This window comes from Mustelus asterias, chromosome 4 (genome assembly GCF_964213995.1).
Source record: "Mustelus asterias chromosome 4, sMusAst1.hap1.1, whole genome shotgun sequence".
In the NCBI taxonomy this organism is placed as follows: domain Eukaryota; kingdom Metazoa; phylum Chordata; class Chondrichthyes; order Carcharhiniformes; family Triakidae; genus Mustelus; species Mustelus asterias.
The window spans coordinates 72,123,823-72,148,514 of record NC_135804.1 but is presented as its reverse complement, the minus strand read 5'-3'; the positions used below and the strand labels follow the sequence as shown (position 1 = coordinate 72,148,514).

Genomic DNA, 24,692 nt, shown 5'->3' with positions numbered 1-24,692 from the left:
CGCCATGAGTCCAAAGGAAGAAAATGTCATCGATGTACCTAGTGTATAGCATTGGTTGAAGGTCCTGTGCGTTGAAGAGGTCTTGTTCGAACCTGTGCATAAAGATGTTGGCATATTGAGGTGCGAATTTGGTCCCCATGGCTGTTCCGTGTGTCTGGATGAAGAACTGGTTGTTGAAGGTGAAGACATTGTTGTCTAGGATGAAGTGGATGAGTTGTAGAATTGCATCTGGAGATTGGCAGTTGTCGGCGTTGAGTACTGAGGCAGTTGCAGCAATGCCGTCGTCATGGGGGATGCTGGTGTAGAGTGCCGAGACATCCATTGTGACGAGCAGTGCTCCTGGTTCAACTGCTCCATGTGTGCTGAGTTTCTGTAGGAAGTCCGTAGTGTCACGACAGAAGCTGGGGTTCTTTGTACAATTGGTTTCAGGATGCCCTCGACGTAGCCGGAGAGGTTCTCACACAGGGTCCCATTGCCTGGGTGTGTTTGCCTTGTGTATCTTCGGGAGGCAGTAGAGATCTCCAACGCAGGGAGTACGTGGGATGAGAACAAGGAGGGTGCTCTGAAGGTCTGGATCAAAGGTCTTGATCAGTCTGTTGAGTTGACGGGTGTGTTCTTTGGTCGGATCTGCGGGTAACTGTCTGCAGTGTTCCTGGTTGTTCAGTTGTCGGTACACTTCTTTGCAGTAATCCGTTCTGTTCAGTATGACGGTGGCCCCTCCTTTGTCTGCTGGTTTGATGACAATGTTGCGGTTGGTCTTGAGAGCACGGATGGCATTGCGTTGTGCTTGGGTGACGTTCAGGGCTGTCTTGTGAGTGCGGCTAATGAATCTGGCATTGACGCACCTCCTGATGGCTTAGGCATACATGTCGAGTCAAGGGCAGCGGCCTTCCGGAGGAGTCCAATTCAACTCTTTCCCCTTCGGTCGCTACACCGCAGATCTCTCTGTTGGCTGTTCCGGTTCATTGGCTGTCTCATTGTGTTCACTGTTGGCCTCTTGGGGTTTGTGGAAGAACTCCCACAGCCTCATTTGCCTGATGAATTCCTCTGTGTCCGCTGCGAGACCGATGGTGTCCATTTTAGTGGTGATGCAGAAAACAGCAAGCTACCCAGCCTTCAGGAGCGACCACGACACCACACAACCCTGCCATGGCAACCTCTACAAGATGTGCCGGATCATCAACATGGATACCAACATCACACGTGAGTACACCAGCCACCGGGTGCATGGTACCTACTCATGTGGCTTGGCCAATGTTGTCTACCTCATACGCTGCAGGAAAGGATGTCCCAAGGCGTGGTACATCGGCGAGACCATGCAGACGCTATGACAACAGATGAATGGACACTGTGCAACAATCACCAGGCAGGAGTGTTCCCTTCCAGTTGTGTTCCCTTCAGCAGTCAAGGGCATTCAGCCTCCGATTTGGCTAAGCTTTCTCCAAGGCAACCTTCAAGACTCACGACAATGCAGAATTGCCGAGCAGAAATGATAGCAAAGTTCTGCACGCATGAGGACAGCCTCAACCGGTCATGTCACACTACATGTAACCCGCACCATTTGGCCTGGGCTTGCAAAATCCTACTAACTGTCCTGGCTTGAGACAATCAACACCCCTTTCAACTGTGATCATCCCTCTCTCCACTCGCACTGTCTGTACCTGTAAAGTCTTGATTACCTGAAAAGATTCACATTCCAACTATTATCTTGCAATTGTGTCTTTGTCAATATATGCCGTGTTTATGAAACCTATCTCTCCACTTACCTGATGAAGGAGCAATGCTCTGAAAGCTCGTATATCTAAATAAACCTGTTGGACTTTAACCTGGTGTTGTGAGACTTCTTACCGTGCCCATCCCAGTCCAACACCGGCATCTCCAAACCATGGCATCTATGCTCAAGTGAGCGTAAATTGGTAGTGGGAATTCAAGAGTTGGTGGCTGTGTGTTTGGCGCAGAATCTCAGGATGTCATACACTGACCGCTTGACATCCTTAAAATTCGATCCCATATCTTCGTAATAATCATAAAATCCCTACAGTGCAGAAGGAGGCCGTTCAGCCCATCGAGTCTGCACTGTCTCTGATAGAGTATCTCACCCAGGCCCTCTCTGCTCCCCTATCCCCGTAACCCCACATATTTACCCTGCTAATCTAAACATCTTGGGACACTAAGGTGCAATTTAGCATGGCCAATCCACCTAACCTGCACATTTTTGGACCGTGGGATCAAATCTGAGCACCGGGAGGAAACCCACGCTGACACGGGAAGAATGTGCAAACTCCACACAGACAGTACCCAAGGCTGTGAAGCAGCAGTGCTAACCACTGTGCCATCATACCAACCTGTCAGCTTAGCTGTTATGTTGCACACTCTTATTTCTTCCAGACACTCTATGTCTGGAATCTTATTCCATTTCCTCCTCTCTGAGTGGCCTGCAGGTAGCGGGGCAGCACAAAACCATGGTGGGGTATTGTGCCTTTCACCTTCCTGTTGCCATTGCTATTTGGTTAGTGGTCCATGCCATGTGAGGCTATCTTGATCAGACTCTGGGGAGGTAGGGCATGGTCTCTCCTGTTTAGATGCCACACATCTCCCCACCTTGGCCCATGCTTTGTTATCTAGCTCCAGTGGGCATTATTGTTGGGTCCTTGATGAAGTCCCAGCTGCTAGAGGTGGTGCTGCTAAGATTACAGAGCTGTTGGTCATTTGATTGGCCAGCAGGTCTTGGAGGTGATTCCCAGATGGGTGCAGAAGTCTTACCATGAGCCAATTAATGACCAGAGGCTGTAAAATGGTTTCCCCAATTGTAGGTGTGGGCTGGGGAGTGGATAGCTGAGAGGAGAACTGCCTCAGTGTCAAATCCAGATTTTGTGTGTGTATTTTTTTCTGTTCTGATTTAATGACTTCACATATTTTAGTTTTCCCTTTTCCTCTAATACCTAAAGTACAATTGAGTGTTGCTCAACTCTTTGTTTTTGAACTACTAGTAATATTATTAGTAGTTCAAAATTAATTGGCGGCACAGTGGCACTGCTGCCTGACAGCACCAGGGACCTGGGTTCAATTCCAGCCTCGGGTGACTGCCTGTTTGCATGGGTTTCTCCCGGGTGCTCAGTTTCCTCCCACACTCCAAAAATTGATTGGCCATGGTAAATTGCCCCATAGAATCAGGGGGATTAGCAGGGTAAATACGTGGGATTACGAGGATAGGACCTGGGTGGAATTGTCGTTGGTGCAGACTCGATGGGCCAAATGGCCTCCTTCTGCACTGTCGGGATTCTATGATTATCTTTTCCGGATGAATACTCTCTGCCTTTTGCTAGCTGAGTATCTGTGTGCCCACCTTTTCATCCTTCTCTCTATCTCCATACCTCATCCACAACAGAATTTCAGTAGGGCAGGGATTGAAGCTAGCACGCTCTCTCACTCTTCAACTTTCTATCAGCTTAGATATTTGTACAGTGGATAGACCAATTGCGTTGGGTGAACACTTTGCTAATTCTTGCACAGTTGTATGGAATTCAAACCCTGCACATTTAGATCAACTATTGAAACTTGGAATTGAGCCAACTAGATTTATCTAAGAAATCGAAAATGTTGGAAATACTCAGCAGGTCTGGCAGCATCTGTGGAGAGAAAAACAAAGTTAATGTTTTGAGTCTGTGTGACTCCTCTACAGCACATTATCTGAAATCTGTTTGAATAGCTGCTGCTTAGGACTAAGTCAAATCACTTAAATCAAAAGTGTGCCAGTTTTGTGAATTTCTAACTTAATTCCTATGATCTCATTTTGCCATTTTTATCTTCTAGGGCAATATTATCTTTAGAGTCACTGCTGAGCAATGTCTACTTCACTGATCAGCCGCTGAAAACCATTCTGACCCCGAATGTAAAGGTGCAGTTGATAGGAACCGGTCAAAATGATTTTAATGGAGCAAAGGTTATCAGCAATTCATTCTGGGTAAGTTTGCTCTCATTCGCTGACTGAGAGACGTTGTGTTGGGCTGGAATGTTACACTTTGTGACAATCTCCTCTGCACCCCCTGCAGTGCCAGTATATCCTTTCTCAAGTAAGGAGACCAAAACTGTACACAATACTCCAGGTGTGGCTTTACCAGAACCTTATACAGCTGCAACATAACCTCCCTGCTTTTAAACTCAATCACTCTAGCAATGAAGGACAATATTTCATTTGCCTTCTTAATTACCTGTTGTATCTGTAAAGCAACTTTTTTGTGATTCATGTACAAGGACACCCAGATCCCTCCGCACAGGAGTATGCTGCATTTTTTTAACCTTTTAAACAATAGTCCATTTTGCTGTTATTCCTACCAAAATGGATGATCTCACATTTACCAACATTGTACTCCATCTGCCAAATCCTTGCCTACACACTTAAACTATCTATATCCCTTTACAGACTTTGTGTCCTCTGCACACTTTGTTCTGTCACTCATCTCCTAGTGTCAGCTGCAAACTTGGGCATGCCACACTTAGCCCCCAACTCCAAATCATCGATGTAAAGTATAAATAATTGTGGTCCCAACACTGATACCTGAGGTACACCACTAGTCACTGATCACCAACCAGAAAAAGACCCCTTCACCCCTGTTCTTTGCTTTCTGTTAGATGACCAATCCTCTATCCATATTAATACATTACCTGTAACTCCGTGCACCTTTATCTTATGCAGCAGTCTTTTCCCCCACTTTGTTGAACGCCTTCTGGAAATCTAGATACACCACTTCTACCATTGTCCACCGCGCTCATAATGTCCTCAAAGAATTCCACTAAATTAGTTAAACATGTGGCGGCACGGTAGCACAGTGGTTAGCACTGCTGCTTCACAGCTCCAGGGTCCCGGGTTCGATTCCCGGCTCGGGTCACTGTCTGTGTGGAGTTTGCACATTCTCCTCGTGTCTGCGTGGGTTTCCTCCGGGTGCTCCGGTTTCCTCCCACAGTCCAAAGATGTGTGGGTTAGGTTGATTGGTTTTTAAAGTTTTTAAAAAAAAATTGCCCCTGAGAGTCCTGAGATGCGTAGGTTAGAGGGATTAGCGGGTGAATATGTGGGGGTAGGGCCTGGGTGGGATTGTGGTCGGTGCAGACTCGATGGGCCGAATGGCCTCCTTCTGCACTGTAGGGTTTCTATGATTTCTATGATTCTATGATCTATGACTTGCCATTCCTGAACCAATGCCGCATCTTCCCAATGGGACAATTGCAATCCAGGCGTCTCGCTATTTCTTCCTTGATTTCTTCCAAAGATGTGCAGGTTACGTTGATTGGCTGTGCTAAATTGACCCTAATATCAGGAGGATTAGCAGGGTAAATGTGTGGGGTTATGGGAATAGGGCCTGGGTGGGATTGTGGTTGGTGCAGACTCGATGGGCCGAATAGCCGCCTCCTGCAGTATAAGGATTCTATGATTCTTCTATGATAGATTCAAGCATTTTCCCCACTATAGAAGTTAAGCTAACCAGCCTATAGAACATAGAACATAGAACATTACAGTGCAGTACAGGCCCTTCGGCCCTCGATGTTGCGCCGACCCCCAGTGAAACCTATCTAAAGGCCATCTAACCTACACTATTCCAATATCATCCATATGTTCATCCAATGACCATTTAAATGCCCTTAATGTTGGCGAGTCCACTACTGTTGCAGGCAGGGCATTCCACGCCCTTACCACTCTCTGAGTGAAGAACCTACCTCTGACATCTGTCCTATATCTATCACCCCTCAATTTAAAGCTATGTCCCCTCATGCTTGCTATCACCATCCGAGGAAAAAGGCTCTCACTATCCACCCTATGTAATCCTCTGATCATCTTGTATGCCTCTAAGTCACCTCTTAACCTTCTTCTCTCTAACGAAAACAACCTCAAGTCCCTCAGCCTTTCCTCATAAGACCTTCCCACCATACCAGGCAACATCCTAGTAAATCTCCTCTGCACCCTTTCCAATGCATCCACATCCTTCCGATAATGCGGTGACCAGAACTGTACACAATACTCCAAGTGCGGCCGCACCAGAGTTTTGTACAGCTGCAACATGACCTCCTGGCTCTGAAACTCAATCCCTCTACCAATAAAAGTGAACACTCCGCACGCCTTCTTAACAACCCTATCAACCTGGGTGCCAACTTTCAGGGATCGATGCACATGGACACCGAGATCTCTCTGTTCATCCACACTACCAAGTATCTTACCATTAGCCCAGTACTCTGTATTCCTGTTGCTCCTTCCAAAGTGAATCACCTCACACTTTTCCGCATTGAACTCCATTTGCCACCTCTCAGCCCAGCACTGCAGCTTATCTATGTCCCTTTGTAACCTGCAACAACCTTCCGCACTGTTCACAACTCCACCGACTTTAGTGTCATCCGCAAATTTACTAACCCATCCTTCTATGCCCTCATCCAGGTCATTAATAAAAATGACAAACAGCAGTGCCCCAAAACAGATCCTTGCGGTACACCACTAGTAACTGAACTCCAGGCTGAACATTTCCCATCAACCACCACCCTCTGTCTTCTTACAGCTAGCCAATTCCTGATCCAAACCACTAAATCACCCTCAATCCTATGCCTAGCTTACCGTGGGGAACCTTATCAAACGCTTTACTGAAATCCATATACACCACATCAACTGCTTTACCCTCATCCATCTTTTTGGTCACCTTCTCAAAGAACTCAATAAGGTTTGTGAGGCACGACCTACCTTTCACAAAACCGTATTGACTATCCCTAATCAAATTATTCCTTTCTAGATTATTATAAATCCTATCTCTTATAATAAAGTTATCCACCTTTTGTCTATCTCCTATTTTAAACAGTGGCATCACATTTGCTGTTTTCCAATCTTCTGGAACTGCTCCAGGTTCCAGGAATTTTGATAAATTACCACTAGTTGCTATTCCCCCACCATCTATTTTAGTTCCCTGGGATGCATTCCATCAGCGCCAGGAGACTTGTCTACCTTTAGCCCCATTAGCTTGCCCAACGCTACTTCTTTAGTGATAATGATCGTTTCGAGGCTCTCGCCTGCCATAAGAACATAAGAACATAAGAAATAGGAGCAGGAGTAGGCCATCTAGCCCCTCGAGCCTGCCCCGCCATTCAATAAGATCATGGCTGATCTGAAGTGGATCCGTTCCACTTACCCGCCTGATCCCTATAACCCCTAATTCCCTTACCGATCAGGAATCCATCCATCCGTGATTTAAACATATTCAGCGAGGTAGCCTCCACCACTTCAGTGGGCAGAGAATTCCAGAGATTCACACCCTCTGAGAGAAGAAGTTCCTCCTCAACTCTGTCCTAAACTGACCCCCCTTTATTTTGAGGCTGTGCCCTCTAGTTCTAGTTTCCTTTCTAAGTGGAAAGAATCTCTCCACCTCTACCCTATCCAGCCCCTTCATTATCTTATAGGTCTCTATAAGATCCCCCCTCAGCCTTCTAAATTCCAACGAATACAAACCCAATCTGCTCAGTCTCTCATAGATCATAGAAATCATAGAAACCCTACAGTGCAGAAGGAGGCCATTTGGCCCATCGAGTCTGCACCGACCACAATCCCACCCAGGCCCTACCCCCACATATTTTACCCACTAATCCCTCTAACCTACACATTTTAGGATTCTAAGGGGCAATTTTTAACCTGGCCAATCAACCTGATAGGTATGTCCCTGTCAGGCAAGGAGGAATTGGTAGGGCTAGGGAACCGTGGTGCACCAAAAAAGTTTCTTTGTTGGTTAAAAAGAAAAAGGAGGCTTATGTTCGGATGAGACGTGAGCACTCGGGTAGTGCACTAGAAAGCTTTAGATTGGCTAAGAGGGAGTTGAAGAGCGAGCTTAGAAGGGCTAAAAGGGGACATGAGAAGACTTTGGCGGATAGGGTTAAAGAGAATCCTAAGGCGTTCTATAGGTATGTCAAGAACAGAAGGTTGGTTAGGGCAAGTTTAGGGCCAGTTATAGATGGCAGAGGGAAGTTATGTGTGGAACCGGAGGAGATTGGTGAAGCATTGAACCAATATTTCTCTTCGGTGTTCACGCAAGGGGACATGAATATAGCTGAGGAGGACACTGGGTTGCAAGGGAGTAGAATAGACAGTATTACAGTTGATAAGGAGGATGTGCAGGATATTCTGGAGGGTCTGAAAATAGATAAATCCCCTGGTCCGGATGGGATTTATCCAAGGATTCTCTGGGAGGCAAGAGAAGTGATTGCAGAGCCTCTGGCTCTGATCTTCAGGTCGTCGTTGGCCTCTGGTATAGTACCAGAAGATTGGAGGTTAGCGAATGTTGTCCCATTGTTTAAGAAGGGGAACAGAGACTTCCCCGGGAATTATAGACCGGTGAGTCTCACTTCTGTTGTCGGCAAGATGTTGGAAAAAATTATAAGGGATAGGATTTATAGTTATTTGGAGAGTAATGAATTGATAGGTGATAGTCAGCATGGTTTTGTGGCAGGTAGGTCGTGCCTTACTAACCTTATTGAGCTTTTTGAGAAAGTGACCAAGGAGGTGGATGGGGGCAAGGCAGTGGACGTGGTATATATGGATTTTAGTAAGGCGTTTGATAAGGTTCACCATGGTAGGCTTCTGCAGAAAATGCAGATGTATGGGATTGGGGGTGATCTAGGAAATTGGATCAGGAATTGGCTAGCGGATAGGAAACAGAGGGTGGTGGTTGATAGTAAATATTCATCATGGAGTGCGGTTACAAGTGGTGTACCTCAGGGATCTGTTTTGGGGCCACTGCTGTTTGTAATATTTATTAATGATCTGGATGAGGGTATAGTTGGGTGGATTAGCAAATTTGCTGATGACACCAAAGTCGGTGGTGTGGTAGACAGTGAGGAAGGGTGTCGTAGTTTGCAGGAAGACTTAGACAGGTTGCAAAGTTGGGCCGAGAGGTGGCGGATGGAGTTTAATGCGGAGAAGTGTGAGGTAATTCACTTTGGTAGGAATAACAGATGTGTTGAGTATAGGGCTAACGGGAGGACTTTGAATAGTGTGGAGGAGCAGAGGGATCTAGGTGTATGTGTGCATAGATCCCTGAAAGTTGGGAATCAAGTAGATAAGGTTGTTAAGAAGGCATATGGTGTCTTGGCGTTTATTGGTAGGGGGATTGAATTTAGGAGTCGTAGCGTTATGTTGCAACTGTACACAACTCTGGTGCGGCCGCACTTGGAGTACTGTGTGCAGTTCTGGTCCCCACATTACAGGAAGGATGTGGAGGCTTTGGAGAGGGTGCAGAGGAGGTTTACCAGGATGTTGCCTGGTATGGAGGGGAGATCCTATGAGGAGAGGCTGAGGGATTTGGGATTGTTTTCGCTGGAAAGGCGGCGGCTAAGAGGGGATCTTATTGAAACATATAAGATGATTAGAGGTTTAGATAGGGTGGATAGTGATAGCCTTTTTCCTCTGATGGAGAAATCCAGCACGAGGGGGCATGGCTTTAAATTGAGGGGGGGTAGTTATAGAACCGATGTCAGGGGTAGGTTCTTTACCCAGAGGGTGGTGAGGGATTGGAATGCCCTGCCAGCATCAGTAGTAAATGCGCCTAGTTTGGGGGCGTTTAAGAGATCCGTAGATAGGTTCATGGACGAAAAGAAATTGGTTTAGGTTGGAGGGTCACAGTTTTTGTTTTTTTAACTGGTCGGTGCAACATCGTGGGCCGAAGGGCCTGTTCTGCGCTGTAATGTTCTATGTTCTATGTTCTAACCCACACATCTTTGGACTGTGGGAGGAAACCGGAGCACCCGGAGGAAACCCACGCAGACACGAGGAGAATGTGCAAAGTCCACACAGACAGTGACCCGAGCCGGGAATCGAACCCAGGACCCTGGAGCTGTGAAGCAGCAGTGCTAACCACTGCGCTACCGTGCCGCCCATAATCTCCTCATAATCAACACCCCTCATCTCTGGTATCAACCTGGTGAACCTTCTCTGCACTCCCTCCAAGGCCAATATATCCTTCCGCAAATAAGGGGACCAATACTGCACACAGTATTCCAGCTGCGGCCTCACCAACGCCCTGTACAGATGCAGCAAGACATCTCTACTTTTATATTCTATCCCCCTTGCGATATCGGCCAACATCCCATTTGCCTTCTTGATCACCTGTTGCACCTGCAGACTGGGTTTTTGCGTCTCATGCACAAGGACCCCCAGGTCCCTCTGCACAGCAGCATGTTGTAATTTCTTTCCATTTAGATAATAATCCAATTTGCTATTATTTCTTCCAAAGTGAATAACCTTGCATTTGTTAATGTTATACTCCATCTGCCAGATCCTCGCCCACTCACTCAACCTGTCCAAATCTCTCTGCAGACCTTCTACGCCCTCCACACGATTCACTTTTCCACTTATCTTTGTGTCGTCTGCAAACTTTGTTACCCTACACTCAGTCCCCTCCTCCAGATCGTCTATATAAATGGTAAATAGTTGAGGCCCCAGTACCGATCCCTGCGGCACGCCACTAGTCACCATCTGCCAACCTGCATAGCCTTCTTGTCATCAATTTTTGGCATGTCATTTGTGTCTTCACTGTGAAGACCGACACAAAATACCTGTTCAATGCCTCGGCCATTTCCTCATTACCTGTTATTATAACCCCCTTTTCATCCTCGAAACGACCAATGTTTACCTTAGCCACTCTTCTACATTTTATATATTTCTAGAAACTTTTGCCAACTGTTTTTATATCCTGAGCTAGTTTGCTCTCATAATCTATCTTGCTTTTCTTTATAGCTTTTTTCGTGGCTTTCTGTTGACCTTTAAAGCTTTCTCAATCCTCTACTTTCCCACTAATCTTTGCCATTTTGGATGCTTTTTCTTTCAATTTGATACTCTCCTTTATTTCCTGAGATATCCATTGCTGATTATCTCTTTTTCTACAGTTCTTCCTTATCACTTTTGCTGAGCACTGTGAAAAATCACTTTGAAAGTCCTCCACTGTTTCTCAGTTGTCCCACTATTAAGTTTTTGCTCCCAGTCTACCTTAGCCAACTCCTCCCTCATCCCATTGTAGTCTCCTTTGTTTAAGCTGGTAATGGACTTTACTTTCTCGTGCTCCATCTGTATTTTAAATTCAACCATACTGTGATCACTCCTTCTGAGAGGATCCCAAACTGTGAGATCATTAATTATTCCTGTCTCATTACACAAGACCAGATCTCGGATAGCTTGCTGCCTCATAGGTGCCATTTCATATTGCTCGAGGAATACATTATATGGACTCCTTCTCAAGGCTGCCTTGACTGACCTGGTTTCACCAATCGACATGCAGATTTAAATTCCCCATAATAATTGCCGTACCATTTTTACATGCGTCAGTTATTTCTTTGTTTATTGCTCGCCCCACCATGATATTATTCAGCAGCCTATAGGCATAATCTATCAGTGATTTTTTTCTCCTTACTACTTCTAATTTCCACCCAAATAGATTCAACCTTTTTCTCCATAGAACCTATTATCATCTCTCACTACCGTCCTGATGCCATCCTTAACTGCCATCCTTAACATCACTGGATGCAGCTGAGGTCCCAGAGGATTGGAGGATAGCTAATGTGGTCCCGTTATTTAAGAAGGGTAGGAAGGGCTAGCGGTAAGAAAACAGAGGGTGGTGGTTGATGGGAAATGTTCATCCTGGAGTTCAGTTACTAGTGGTGTACTGCAAGGATCTGTTTTGGGGCCATTGCTGTTTGTCATTTTTATTAATGACCTGGATGAGGGCGTGGAAGGATGGATTAGTAAATTTGCGGATGACACTAAAGTCGGTGGAGTTGTGAACAGTGCGGAGGGAAGTGGCAGGTTACAGAGGGACATAGATAAGCTGCAGTGCTGGGCTGAGAGGTGGCAAATGGAGTTTAATGTAGAAAAGTGTGAGATGATTCACTTTGGAAGGAGTAACAGGAATACGGAGTACTGGGCTAATGTAAGATACTTGGTAGTGTGGATGAACAGAGGGATCTGGGTGTCCGTGTGCATAGATCTCTGAAAGTTGGCACCCAGGCTGATAGGGTTGTTAAGAAGGCGTACGGTGTGTTAGCTTTTATTGGGAGAGGGATTGAGTTTCGGAGCCAGGAGGTCATGCTGCAACTGTACAAAACTCTGGTGTGGCTGCATTTGGAGTATTGCATACAGTTCTGATCGCCGTATTATAGGAAAGTGTTGGATTATAGTGGAAGTGTTGGAAAGGGTGCAGAGGAGATTTACCAGGATGTTGCCTGGGGGTATGGTGGGAAAATCGTATGAGGAAAGGCTGAGGGGCTTGAGGTTGTTTTCGTAAGAGAGAAGAAGGTTAAGAGGTGACTTAATTGATGATACAAGATGATCAGAGGATTACATAGGGTGGATAGTGAGAGCCTTTTTCCTCGGATGGTGATGGCTAGCACGAGGGGACATAGCTTTAAATTGAAGGGTGAGAAATATAGGACAGATGTTAGAGGTAGGTTCTTTACTCGGAGAGTAGTAAGGGCGTGGAATGCCCTGCTTGCAGCAGTAGTGGACTCGTCAACATTAAGAGCATTCAAATGGTTATTGGATAAACATATGGATGATATTGGAATAGTGTAGATTAGAGGGGCTTTAGATTGGTTCCACTGGTCGGCGCAACATTCAGGGCCGATGGGCCTGTATTGCGCTGGAATGTTCTATGTTCTATGTAACCCCCGGGTAATTATAGGTCGGTGAGCTTGACGTCCGTGGTCGGGAAGTTGTTGGAGAGGATTCTTAGAGATAGGATGTATGCGCATTTAGAAAGGAATAAACTCATTAGCGATAGTCAGCATGGTTTTGTGAGAGGGAGGTCATGCCTCACTAACCTGGTGGAGTTTTTTGAAGAAGTGACTAGAATGGTTGACGAGGGAAGGGCCGTGGGTGTCGTCTATATGGACTTTAGTAAAGCATTTGACAAAGTCCCTCATGGTAGGTTGGTGCAAAAGGTTTGATCTAATGGGATAAAGGGGGAGGTGGCTAGATGGGTGGAAAATTGGCTTGGTCACAGAATAAGAGTTTGAACAACACCAGGTTGTTAAAACTCTTACTGTGTTCATCCCAGTCCAACGCCGGCATCTCCACATCTTGGTCACAGAAGACAGAGGGTGGTAGTGGAAGGGTCTTTTTCCGGCTGGATGCCTGTGACTAGTGGTGTTCCGCAGGGCTCTGTATTGGGACCTCTGCTGTTTGTGATTTATATAAATGATCTGGAAGAACATGTAACTGGGGTGATCAGTAAGTTTGCGGACGACACGAAAATGGCTGGACTTGCAGATAGTGAGGAACATTGTCAGAGGCTACAGAAGGATATAGATAGGCTGGAAATTTGGGCAAAGAAATGGCAGATGGAGTTCAATCCAGATAAATGCGAAGTGATGCATTTTGGTAGAACTAACGTGGGGGGGGGGGAGCTATACGATAAATGGCAGAACCATAAATATACGCAGTGGGATCTGGGTGTGCAAGTCCACAGATCCTTGAAGGTGAGGGCACAGGTGGAGAACGTAGTGAAGAAGGCATATGGCCATGCTTGCCTTTATAGGACGGGGCACAGAGTATAAAAGTTGGGGTCTGATGTTGCAGTTGTATAGAACGTTGGTTCGGCCGCATTTGGAATACTGCGCCCAGTTCTGGTCGCCACACTACCAGAAGGACGTGGAGGCTTTAGAAAGAGTGCAGAGGAGGTTTACCAGGATGTTGCCTGGTATTAGTTATGGGCTTAGTTATGGGCTTAGTTATGAGGAGAGATTGGGTAAACTGGGGTTGTTCTCCCTGGAAAGACGGAGGATGAGGGGAGACTTAATAGAGGTGTATATAATTATGAAAGGCATAGATAGGGTGAACAGTGGGAAGCTTTTCCCCAGGTCGGTGGTGACGTTCACGAGGGGTCATAAGTTCAAGGTGAAGGGGGGGAGGTTTAACACAGATATCAGAAGGACATATTTTACACAAAGGGTGGTGGGGGCCTGGAATGCGCTGTCGGGCAAGGTGGTGGAGGCAGACACACTGGGAATGTTTAAGACTTATCTAGACAGCCATATGAACGGAGTGGGAATGGAGGGATACAAAAGAATGGTCTAGTTTGGACCAGGGAGCGGCACGGGCTTGGAGGGCCGAAGGGCCTGTTCCTGTGCTGTATTGTTCTTTGTTCTTTGGATGCTCTGGTTTCCTCCCATAGTCTAAAGATATGCAGGTTAGGTGGATTGATCATCGTGCAGAGTTATGGAGATGGGGCAGGTGAGTAGGTCTAGATAGAGTGCTCTTTCAGAGGGTCAGTTCAGACTTGATTGGCCAAATGGCCTCCTTCTGCACTGTGTGGATTCTATGGGATTTAAGTAACACCACAATTAAGTTACACAGACCACAATCAGTAAGGATAGGCAACAACACCTCCTCCACGATCATCCTCAACACTGGTGCCCCACAAGGCTGTATTCTCAGCTCCCTGCTAAACTCCTTATACACCTATGACTGTGTGGCCAAATTCCCCTCACAACTTGATTTTCAAGTTTGCTGATGACACCACCATAGTGGGTCAGATCTCAAACAGTGACGAGACAGAGTTTAGGAATGAGATAGAAAATCTGGTGAAATGATGCGGCGACAATAATCTCTCCGTCAATGTCAACAAAATGAAGGAGATTGTCATCGACTTCAGGCAGCATAGAGAAGAACATGCCACTGTCTACATCAACGGGGACAAAGTAGCAAGGGTGGAGAGCTTCAAGGTTTTAGGTGTCCGACACTATAGTTAAGAAAGCCCACCAACGCCTCTACTTTCTCAGAAGGCTAAGGAAATTTGGCATGTCAGCTACGACTCTCACCAACTTCTACAGATGCACAATAGAAAGTATTCTTTCTGATTGTATCGTAGCTTGGTATGGCCTTGGTATGGCCTTGGTATGGCCTTGCCCAAGACCGCAAGAAACTACAAAAGGTCGTGAGTATAGCCCAATCCATCACGCAAACCAGCCTCCCATCCATTGACTCTGTCTACACTTCCCGCTGCCTTGGCAAAGCAACCAGCATAATTAAGGACCTCATCCACCCCGGACAGTCTCTCTTCCACCACCTTCCATCGGGACAAAGATACAAAAGTCTGAGGTCATGTACCAACTGACTCAAGAACAGCTTCTTCCCTACTGCTGTCAGACTTTTGAATGGACCTACCTCACCCTAGCAATGACTGTAACTCTACATTCTGCACTCTCTTGTTTCCTTCTCTATGAATGGTATGTTCTGCCTGTATAGCATGCAAGAAACAATACTTTTCACTGTATGCTAATACGTGTGACAATAATAAATGAAATCAAATCAAACTTGAAGCTGTTTGCTTTAAGATTGTTTTTGTTTTGGGTTATTTTCCTTGAATTAAGTTGTGATTTCCACTTGAGAGTCATTATCTCCACTCACCTAAACTGACCCTCCTCCCAATGTGAGTACTCAATTCCAGCTATTAGCCATGCCAAGGGATCGGAGGGCATTGTAGCCCTCAGGTGGTCAGTAGCATGGCCAGGCAGTGCCCAACGGACAGTGCCCACCTGACACATCGGGTGCCTATGCTGGTTGCGGGCGGGGGGGCGGGGGAAGAGAGGGGGAGGTGTAATGTAGTGGTGGATTTCAAGGGGGTCATGACAGGGGGTGTGTGTCAGAGGTCCATATGGGAGAGCGGAGGGGGAGGGGCGGGGAGAGAAGGGAATGCTTGGCGTCCACCAGGGGACTCATCAGGAGGGCCTTGATGATCCAGTGCTGGTGACCTGTGTTGGTGTAGGGTGGAGAACGTGCCACCAATGAAGCGGGGTCTGGTGTCTGAGGGTTGGGAGGTGATCTCCCAGTTAGCGGTGCATCGGCGTGGCCTCACAAAATGGTTTGAAATCTCTGAAGCTGGTTTCATTGGCATGTTTAGGCTCCGGCCCCCACCATACCAGCGCCAAGTTCCCAGCTGTCCAAAAATGTGTCTGAGTGTCAAAAGATTGTGATCTGGTGCACGCCAAAAAGACTGATGTGGAGAACTCCCGTTCTCTTGTTGTTGTGACACTTGGAATTTTTGGGGGAAATTTCCACCCATTTTCTCTGTTTCTTTCTCCACAGATGTTGCTAGACCGGCTGAGATTTCACACACCTTTAGATGATAACTAAACTGGCTTATTGCTCCAACATGGAGAGCAGGATTTTCCGGCCGCTCTCGTTCCAAAACCAGAAAATCCCATCCGCGTTCAACGGACCTTTGCATGGTCCCTGCCCGCCTTGATTCCCGTGGCAGGCGGTATGGGAAAACTCCCCCTGGAATGTCTAGGACATAGAGTCATAGAGTCATACAGGTTTACAGCATGGAAAAGGCCCTCTGGCCCAACTTGTCCATGCTGTCCTTTTTTTTTTAACCAATAAGCTAGTCCCAATTGCCTGCGTTTGGCCCATATCCCTCTATATCCATCTTACCCATGTAACTGTCTAAATGCTTTTTAAAAGACAAAATCTTACCCACCTCGACTACTATCTCTGGCAGCATGTTCCAGACACTCACCACCCTCTGTGTGAAAAAATTGCCTCTCTGGACCCTTTTGTATCTCTCCCCTCTCATCTTAAACCAATGCCCTCTAGTTTTAGGTTCCCCTACCTTTGGGAAAAGATGTTGACTATCTCGCTGAACTGCGCCCCTCATTATTTTATAGACCTCTATAAGGTCACCCCTAAGCCTCCAACGCTCCAGGGAAAAAAGTCCCAGTCTATCCAGCCTCTCCTTATATCTCAAACCATCAAGTCCCGGTAGCATCCTAGTAAATCTTTTCTGCACTCTTTGAAACCAAGTATGTCGAATGCCTTCTTCACCACTTTGTCCACCTGTGACTCCATTTTCAAAGAGGTATGAACCTGTACCCCTAGATCTCTTTGTTCTATAACTCTTCCTATCGCTCTACCATTAACGAAGTAAGTCCTGCCCTTAGTTCGATTTACCAAATTAAACTCCATGCCATCCAGCAGCCTACTGGCTCAATTGATCAAGATCCCATTGCAATCCTAGATAACCTTCTTCACTGTCCACTATGCAACCAATCTTGGTATCATCTGCAAACTTTTGTAGCCATGCCTCCTAAATTCTCAGGTAGCACAGTTGCACAGTGGTTCACAGTGCCAGGGACCCAGCTTCAATTCATAGCTTGGGTCACTGTCTGTGTGGAGTCTGCACATTCTCCCTGTGTCTGCGTGGGTGCTCCATTTCCTCCCATAGTCTGAAAGACATGCTGGTTCGATGTATTGACCATGCTAATTTCTCCCTCAGTTTATACAAACAGGCGCCGGAGTGTGGCGTCCAGGGGATTTTCACAGTATCTTCATTGCAGTGTTAATGGAAGCCTACTTGTGACACTAATGAATAAACTTAAACTTAATATAAATGACAAATAACAGTGTACCCAGCATCAATCCCTGAGGCACTCCGCTGGTCACAGGCCTCCAGTTTGAAAAGCAACCTTCTATAACCACCCTCTGGCTTTTGTCATCAAGCCAATTTTGTATCCATTTGGCTGCCTCACCCTGGATCCTGTGCGATTTAACCTTATGAAGCAACCTACCATGCGATACCTTGTCAAAGGCCTTGCTAAAGTCCATGTAGACAACATCAACTGCACTGCCCTCATCTACCTTCTTGGTTACCCCTTCAAAAAACTCTCAAATTTGTGAGACATGATTTTCCATTCAAAAAGCCATGCTGACTGTCCCAAATCAGTCCTTGCCTCTCTCAATGTCTGTAGATCCTGTCTCTCGAATAACATCTAACAATTTACCCACTACAGATGTTAGGCTCACTGGCCTGTAGTTCCCAGGCTTTTCCCTGCAGTTCTTTTTAAACAAAGGCACGACATTTCCCACCCTCCAATTTTCAGGCACCTTGCCTGTGGCTGTTAATGATTCAAATATCTTTCTTTTTAAATTAATTTATGCGATGTGGACGTTGCTGGATAGGCCAGCATTTATTGCCTATCCTATTTGCCCTTCAGTACGTCGTGATGAGCTATGTTCTTGAGTCGCTGCAGTGCATGTGATGTAGGAAAACCCACAGTGCTGAGCCATTTGATACAACTGAGTGTCTTGCTTGGCCATTTCAGAGTACATTTAAGAATCAATCATATTGCTGTGGGTCTGGAATCCCATGTAGGCCAGGCAAGGTAAGGATTGCAGGTTTCCTTCCCGAAAGGTCTTTAATGCACCAGATGGGTTTTTACAACAACAATCAACAATGGTTTCATGGTCATCATTGGGCGGCACGGTAGCACAGTGGCTAGCACTGCTGCTTCACAGCTCCAGGGACCTGGGTTTGATTCCCGGCTTGGGTCACTGTCTGTGTGGAGTTTGCACATTCTCCTCGTGTCTGCGTGGGTTTCCTCCGGGTGCCCCGGTTTCCTCCCACAGTCCAAGGATGTGCGGGTTAGGTTGATTGGCCGTGCTAAAATTGCCCCTTCGTGTCCTGGGATGCGTAGATTAGAGGGATTAGTGGGTAAAATATGTAGGGATATGGGGGTAGGGCCTGGGTTGGATTGTGGTCGGTGCAGACTCGATGGGCCGAATGGCCTCTTTCTGTACTGTAGGGTTTCTATGATTTCCATGATCATTAGACTTTTAGTTCCAGATTTTTATTGAATTCAAATTTCACCATCTTCTGTGGTGGGATTCAAACCCCCAAAACCCTGTCTCTCTAGATTACTAGCCCAGTGACAAACTGCCACTGTAGTCAAAAACTATTCCGAACAGACTCAGGAAATTCACACTTCCGAAGTAAGCTCATCTATTTACCCCAATTTATATGCAAGGTAAAATCCTCCATTAAAACCACTTTCCTATCCTTTTCATAAGGACCACATCCTTTTCACAAGGATGTTGTCTACATGGACTTCAGTAAGGCCTTTGACAAGGTCCCTCATGGCAGACTGGTGCAGAAGGTGAAGTCGCATGGGATCAGAGGTGAGCTGGCAATGCGGATACAAAACTGGCTCGGTCAAAGAAGACAGAGGGTAGCAGTGGAAGGTTGCGTTTCTGAATGGAGGGCTGTGACAAGTGGTGTTCCTCAGGGATCAGTGTTTGGACCTTTGCGGTTTGTAATATATAGAAATGATTTGGAGGAAAATGTAACTGGATTGATTTGTAAGTTTGCAGACGACACAAAGGTTGGTGGATTTGCGGATAGCGATGAGGACCCATCAGAGGATACAGCAGGATATAGATCAGTTGGAGACTTGGGCGGAGAGATGGCAGATGGAGTTTAATCCGGACAAATGTGAGGAAATGCATTTTGGAAGGTCTAATACAGATAGGAAATATACAGTAAATGGCAGAACCCTTAGGAGTATTGATAGGCAAAGGGATCTGGGTGTACAGGTCACTGAAAGTGGCAATGCAGGTGGAGAAGGTAGTCAAGAAGGCATACGGCATGCTTGCCTTCATCGGCTGGGGTATTGAGTTTAAAAATTGGCAAGTCATGTTGACGCTTTATAGAACCTTAGTGAGGCCGCACTTGGAATATAGTGTTCAATTCTGGTCGCCACACTACCGGAAGGATTGGAGGCTTTGGAGAGGGTACAGAAAAGATTTACCAGGATGTTGCCTGGTATGGAGGGCATTAGCTATGAGGAGAGGTTGGAGAAACTTGGTTTGTTGAGGTTGAGAGGAGACCTGATAGAAGTATACAAGATTATGAGAGGCATGGACAGAGTGAATAGTCAGAAGCTTTTTCCCAGGGTGGAAGAGTCAATTACTAGGGGGCATAGGTTTAAGGTGCGAGGGGCAAGTTTTAAAAGAGATGTACGAGGCAGATTTTTTACACAGAGTGGTGGGTGCCTGGAACATGTTTCCGGGGGAGGTAGTGGAAGCGGATATGGTAGTGACTTTTAAGGGGTGTCTTGACAAGTACATGAATGAGATGGGAATAGAGGGATATGGTCCCCGGAAGCGTAGGGGGGTTTTAGTTAAGTCGGGCAGCATGGTCAGTGCAGCTTGGAGGGCCGTAGGGTCTCTTCCTGTGCTGTAATTTTCTTTGTTCTTTGTTTCTTTGTTCTTTGTCCTTACTGCAAGCTTGCCTCAGTTTTGTATTTGTAGATTTGGCCAATTCCAGCAGCAGGCCAATACAATGTCTAATGTAAGGGACTGTTATGATTGTTACTATAGTATTGTTAAGCAGTATGCTCTATTCTTGTTGTGAATAAAAGCCTTTATTCTCGGGTACGTCCTAGCCTCCCGAGTGAATTAATCACGCATCACTCATTCTAAGGTTTATCTCAATAACATTTTTGGAGGCACCGCGCTAAACATACTCAAATCATTTCCATGCAAGCCTGTACTGGCATTTATGGGTAAACAGGAAATTTAGCCAGCTCACCATCAACTGCTAGGAATTCAGGATCCTGTAAATCGAACAGTTAAATAGTAGCCCCATATAATGATCAGCAGGGGGTTACACTTAAATACTTTTCTTTTTTAAAGCAACTGCCCACTGCCTTCATGCCTTTCATTATAGCCTCTCATTCCATTCAAGTCATTTCAACATTAATTATTAAGGTTGCTTTACCACGTCTGCCATTTTTCCCTATCCTGCCTTTAGATCATAGAATTCCTACAGTACAGAAGGAGGCCATTCGGCCCATCAAGTCCATACCGACCACAATCGCACCCAGGCCCTATTCCCATAACCCCACATATATACCCTACTAATCCCCCTGACACTAGGGTCAATTTAGCATGGCCAATCAACCTAACCCGCACATCTTTGGACTGTGGGAGGAAACCGGAGCACCCGGAGGAAATCCATGCAGACACGAGGAGAATGTGCAAACTCCACACAGATAGTGACCCCAGGCTGGAATTGAACCTGTGTCCCTTGTGCTGTGAGGCAGCAGCACTACTCTTATCAGCTTCCGATCGGAAGCTCTTACTCTGCTTCTGATCTTCAGGTAAATGTTCTCCAATGTAGCCTTCAAGACACATGACAATGCAGGATCGCCGAGCTGAAACTGCACGCACGAGGACGCCTCAACCGGGATCTTGGGTTCATGTCACACTACATCTAACCCCCAGCATACTGTCTGAGTTTACAACATCCTACTAACTGTCCTGCCTTGAGACAATTCACACCTCTTTAACCTGTGATTATCCCTCTTTCCACTCGCACTGCCTGTATCTCTAAAGACTCGATTACCTGTAAAGACTCGCATTCCAACCATTGTCTTGCAATTATGTCTTTGTTATATAGACAATCTGCTCGGCGATTCTGCGTTGTCATGTGTCTTGAAGGCTACATTGGAGAATGCTTACCTAAAGATCGGAAGCTGAATGCCATTGATTGCTAAAGTGTTCCCCGACTGGAAGGGAACACTCCTGCCTGGTGATTGTGGCGCGGTGTCCATTCATCCATTGTCATAGTGTCTGCATGGTCTCGCTGATGTGCCACACCTTGAGCATTGATGGGCAGTGGACCTCTCCACTCACTTGATGAAGGAGCAGTGCTCCAAAAGCTCATGATTCCAAATAAACCTGTTGGACTTTAACCTGCTGTTAAAGTCCAAGTCCCAGTCCAACACCGGTGTCTCTATATCATGGCTACCATTGACACCACAAACCGCTGGCTCAAAGTGGAGAGGATCTCCAAGAAGATCGCGCATATCGACACAGACATCAAGTTTCTACAAAGATGCAAGAAAGCAGACAAGATCCCGAAAGGACTACAGATCACGAAGCCACTCAAGTCAACCTACAACACAGACTATGTTGAGAGATTCTGCCGTCACCCCTCTGTCACACTCCTCAATCACCTCGTACACCAGCTCTACAGCAGACACCGCAACCTGGAAACCAAGATAGAGTCCATATTCTCAACTTGCGCTCGGGACGCAGACCAGCTGCGAGACATTGCCAAGCAGACGAGACAAAGCAACTACACCACCTACTTGCACACCAAGAACAGGAAACTTGAGAAACTCAGTATCACCACCAGCAGCAACCAAGCCCCCACTGGTACCACAGTAGAAAACAGTACCATTGCAGGAAGTCCATTACCAACTTGTTGGACTACACTCTTGAACCAGATGAAATCGAAGTTCTCAGCTGAGGGCTCAATTTCTGCCCCACCACCAAAATGGACCCCATCGGCCTCATGGCAGACACAGAGGAATTCATCAGATGACTGAGACTCCAGGAGTTCTTCCACAAACCCCAAAAGGCCAACAGAGAACCCAATGAGACCAGCAACGAACTGGAACAGCCAATAGAAAGATCCGCAGCGAAGCAACCAAAGAGGAAAGAGTCAAATTGGACCCCACCAGAAGGCCACTGCCCCAGATTCAGCATGTATGCTCAAGCCATTTGGAGATGCGTCAATGCCTGATTCATCAGCTGCACTCACAAGACAGCCCCGAATGTCACCCAAGCGCAACCAACGCCATTCACGCTCTCAAGACCAACCATTACATTGTCATCAAGCCAGCAGACAAAGGAGGGGCCACCGTCATACTGAACAGAATGGACTACTGCAAAGAAGTGTACCAACAACTGAACAATTAGAAATACTACAGATAGTTACCCGCAGATCCGACCAAAGAACACATCCGCCAATTCAACAGACTGATCAAGACTTCAGAGCATTGTATATATCCCCACGTTGGAGATCTCTGCTGCCTCCTGAAGATGCCCAAGGCCAACACACCCGGCCGTCCCATGGTGTCAGGCAATGGGACCATATGTGAGAACCTCTCTGGCTATGTCGAGGGCATCCTGAAACCCATCATACAAGGAACCCTCAGCTTCTGTCGTGACATGACGGACTTCTTACAGAAACTCAGCACCCAAGGACCAGTTGAACCAGGAGCACTCCTTGTCACAATAGACGTCTCGGCACTCTACACCGGCATCCTTCATGACGACGGCATTGCTGCAACAGCCTCAATACTCAACGGCCAATCTCCAGACGCAATTCTACAACTCATCTGCTTCAATGTCTTTACTTTCAATAACCAGTTCTTCATCCAGACACACAGAATAACCGTGGGGACATAATTTGCACCTCAATACGCCAACATCTTTGTGCACAAGTTCGAATAAGACCTCTTCAATGCACAGGACTTTCAACCGATGCTATACACCAGATACTTCGATGACATTTTCTTCCTTTGGACTCATGGCGAAGAATCACTGAAACGACTACATGATGACATCAACAAGTTGCATCCCAACATCAGGGTCACCATGGGCTACTCTCCAGAATCGGTTGCATTCTTGGACACACACATCTCCATTAAGGACGAGCACCTCAGCACTTCACTGTACTGCAAGGGCATGGATAACCTCATGATGCTCCATTTCTCCAGCTTCCACTCTAAACACGTTAAAGAAGCCATCCCCTACGGACAACCCTTCCTTATATACAGGATCTGCTCAGATGAGAAGGAATGCAGCAGACATCTATAGATGCTGAAAGACACCCTTGTAAGAACGGGATACGGTGCTTGACTCATCGATCGACAATTCCAATGCGCCACAGCGAAAAACAGCACCAATCTCCTCAGAAGACAAACATGGGACATGACCGACAGAGTATCCTTCATCGTCCAGTACTTCCCTGGAACGGAGAAACTATGACATCTTCTTCGGAGCCTTCAACATGTCATTGATGAAGACCAACATCTCGCCAAGGCCATTCCCACTACTTGCCTTCAAACAAGCACAGACCTCAAACAGACCATTGTTCACAGCAAACTATGATGTGGAGATGCATAGTGAACAACTATGATTGTTGAGCGGTGTTCATCCATTCGTTGTCGTAGCGTTTGCATGGTTTCACCAATGTACCATGCCTTGGACATCATTTCCTGCAGTGTATCAGGTAGATAACGTTGGCTGAGTCATGTACCTGGTGGATGATGTTCTCACGTGAGATGATGGCATCCGTGTCGATGATCCAGCAAGTCTTGCAGAGGTTGCTGTGGCAGGTTTGTGTGATGTCGTGGTCACTGTTCTCCTGAAGGCTGGGTAGTTTGCTGCAGACAATGGTCTGTTTGAGGTTGTGCGGTTGTTTAAAGGCAGGAAGAAGGGGTGTGGGGATGGCCTTGGCGAGATGTTCGTCTTCATTGATGACATGTTGAAGGCTCTGGAGAAGATGTCGTAGTTTCTCCGCTCCGGGGAAGTACTGGACGACGAAGGGTACTCTGTCCGACGTGTCCCGTGTTTATCTTCTGAGGAGGTCGGTGCGGTTTTTCGCTGTGGCGCGTTGGAACTGTCGATCAATGAGTCGAGCGCCATATCCTGTTCTTATGAGGGCATCTTTCAGCGTCTGGAGGTGTCTGTTGCGATCCTCCTCATCCGAGCAGATCCTGTGTATACGGAGGGCTTGTCCGTAGGGGATGGCTTCTTTAACGTGTTTAGGGTGGAAGCTGGAGAAATGGAGCATCGTGAGGTTATCCGTGGGCTTGCGGTACAGTGAAGTGCTGAGGTGACCGTCCTTGATGGAGATGCGTGTGTCCAAGAATGCAACTGATTCTGGAGAGTAGTCCGTGGTGAGTCTAATGGTGGGATGGAACTTGTTGATGTCATCATATAGTTATTTCAATGATTGTTCGCCATGAGTCCAAAGGAAGAAAATGTCATCGATGTACCTAGTGTATAGCATTGGTTGAAGGTCCTGTGCGTTGAAGAGGTCTTGTTCGAA

General features: G+C 46.5%; 1 protein-coding gene across 2 annotated transcripts in view; it reads left to right on the top strand.

Annotated features, from left to right (window-relative positions):
• LOC144492776 (adhesion G-protein coupled receptor G6-like) overlaps positions 1-24,692 on the top strand; it is a 374,363-nt gene that overhangs the window by 117,440 nt on the left and 232,231 nt on the right. For both annotated transcript variants that reach the window (XM_078211194.1, XM_078211193.1), the window contains one exon: positions 3,814-3,964. In XM_078211194.1, the coding sequence (XP_078067320.1) occupies positions 3,814-3,964 (151 nt within the window). The remainder of the gene's footprint in view (positions 1-3,813; positions 3,965-24,692) is intronic.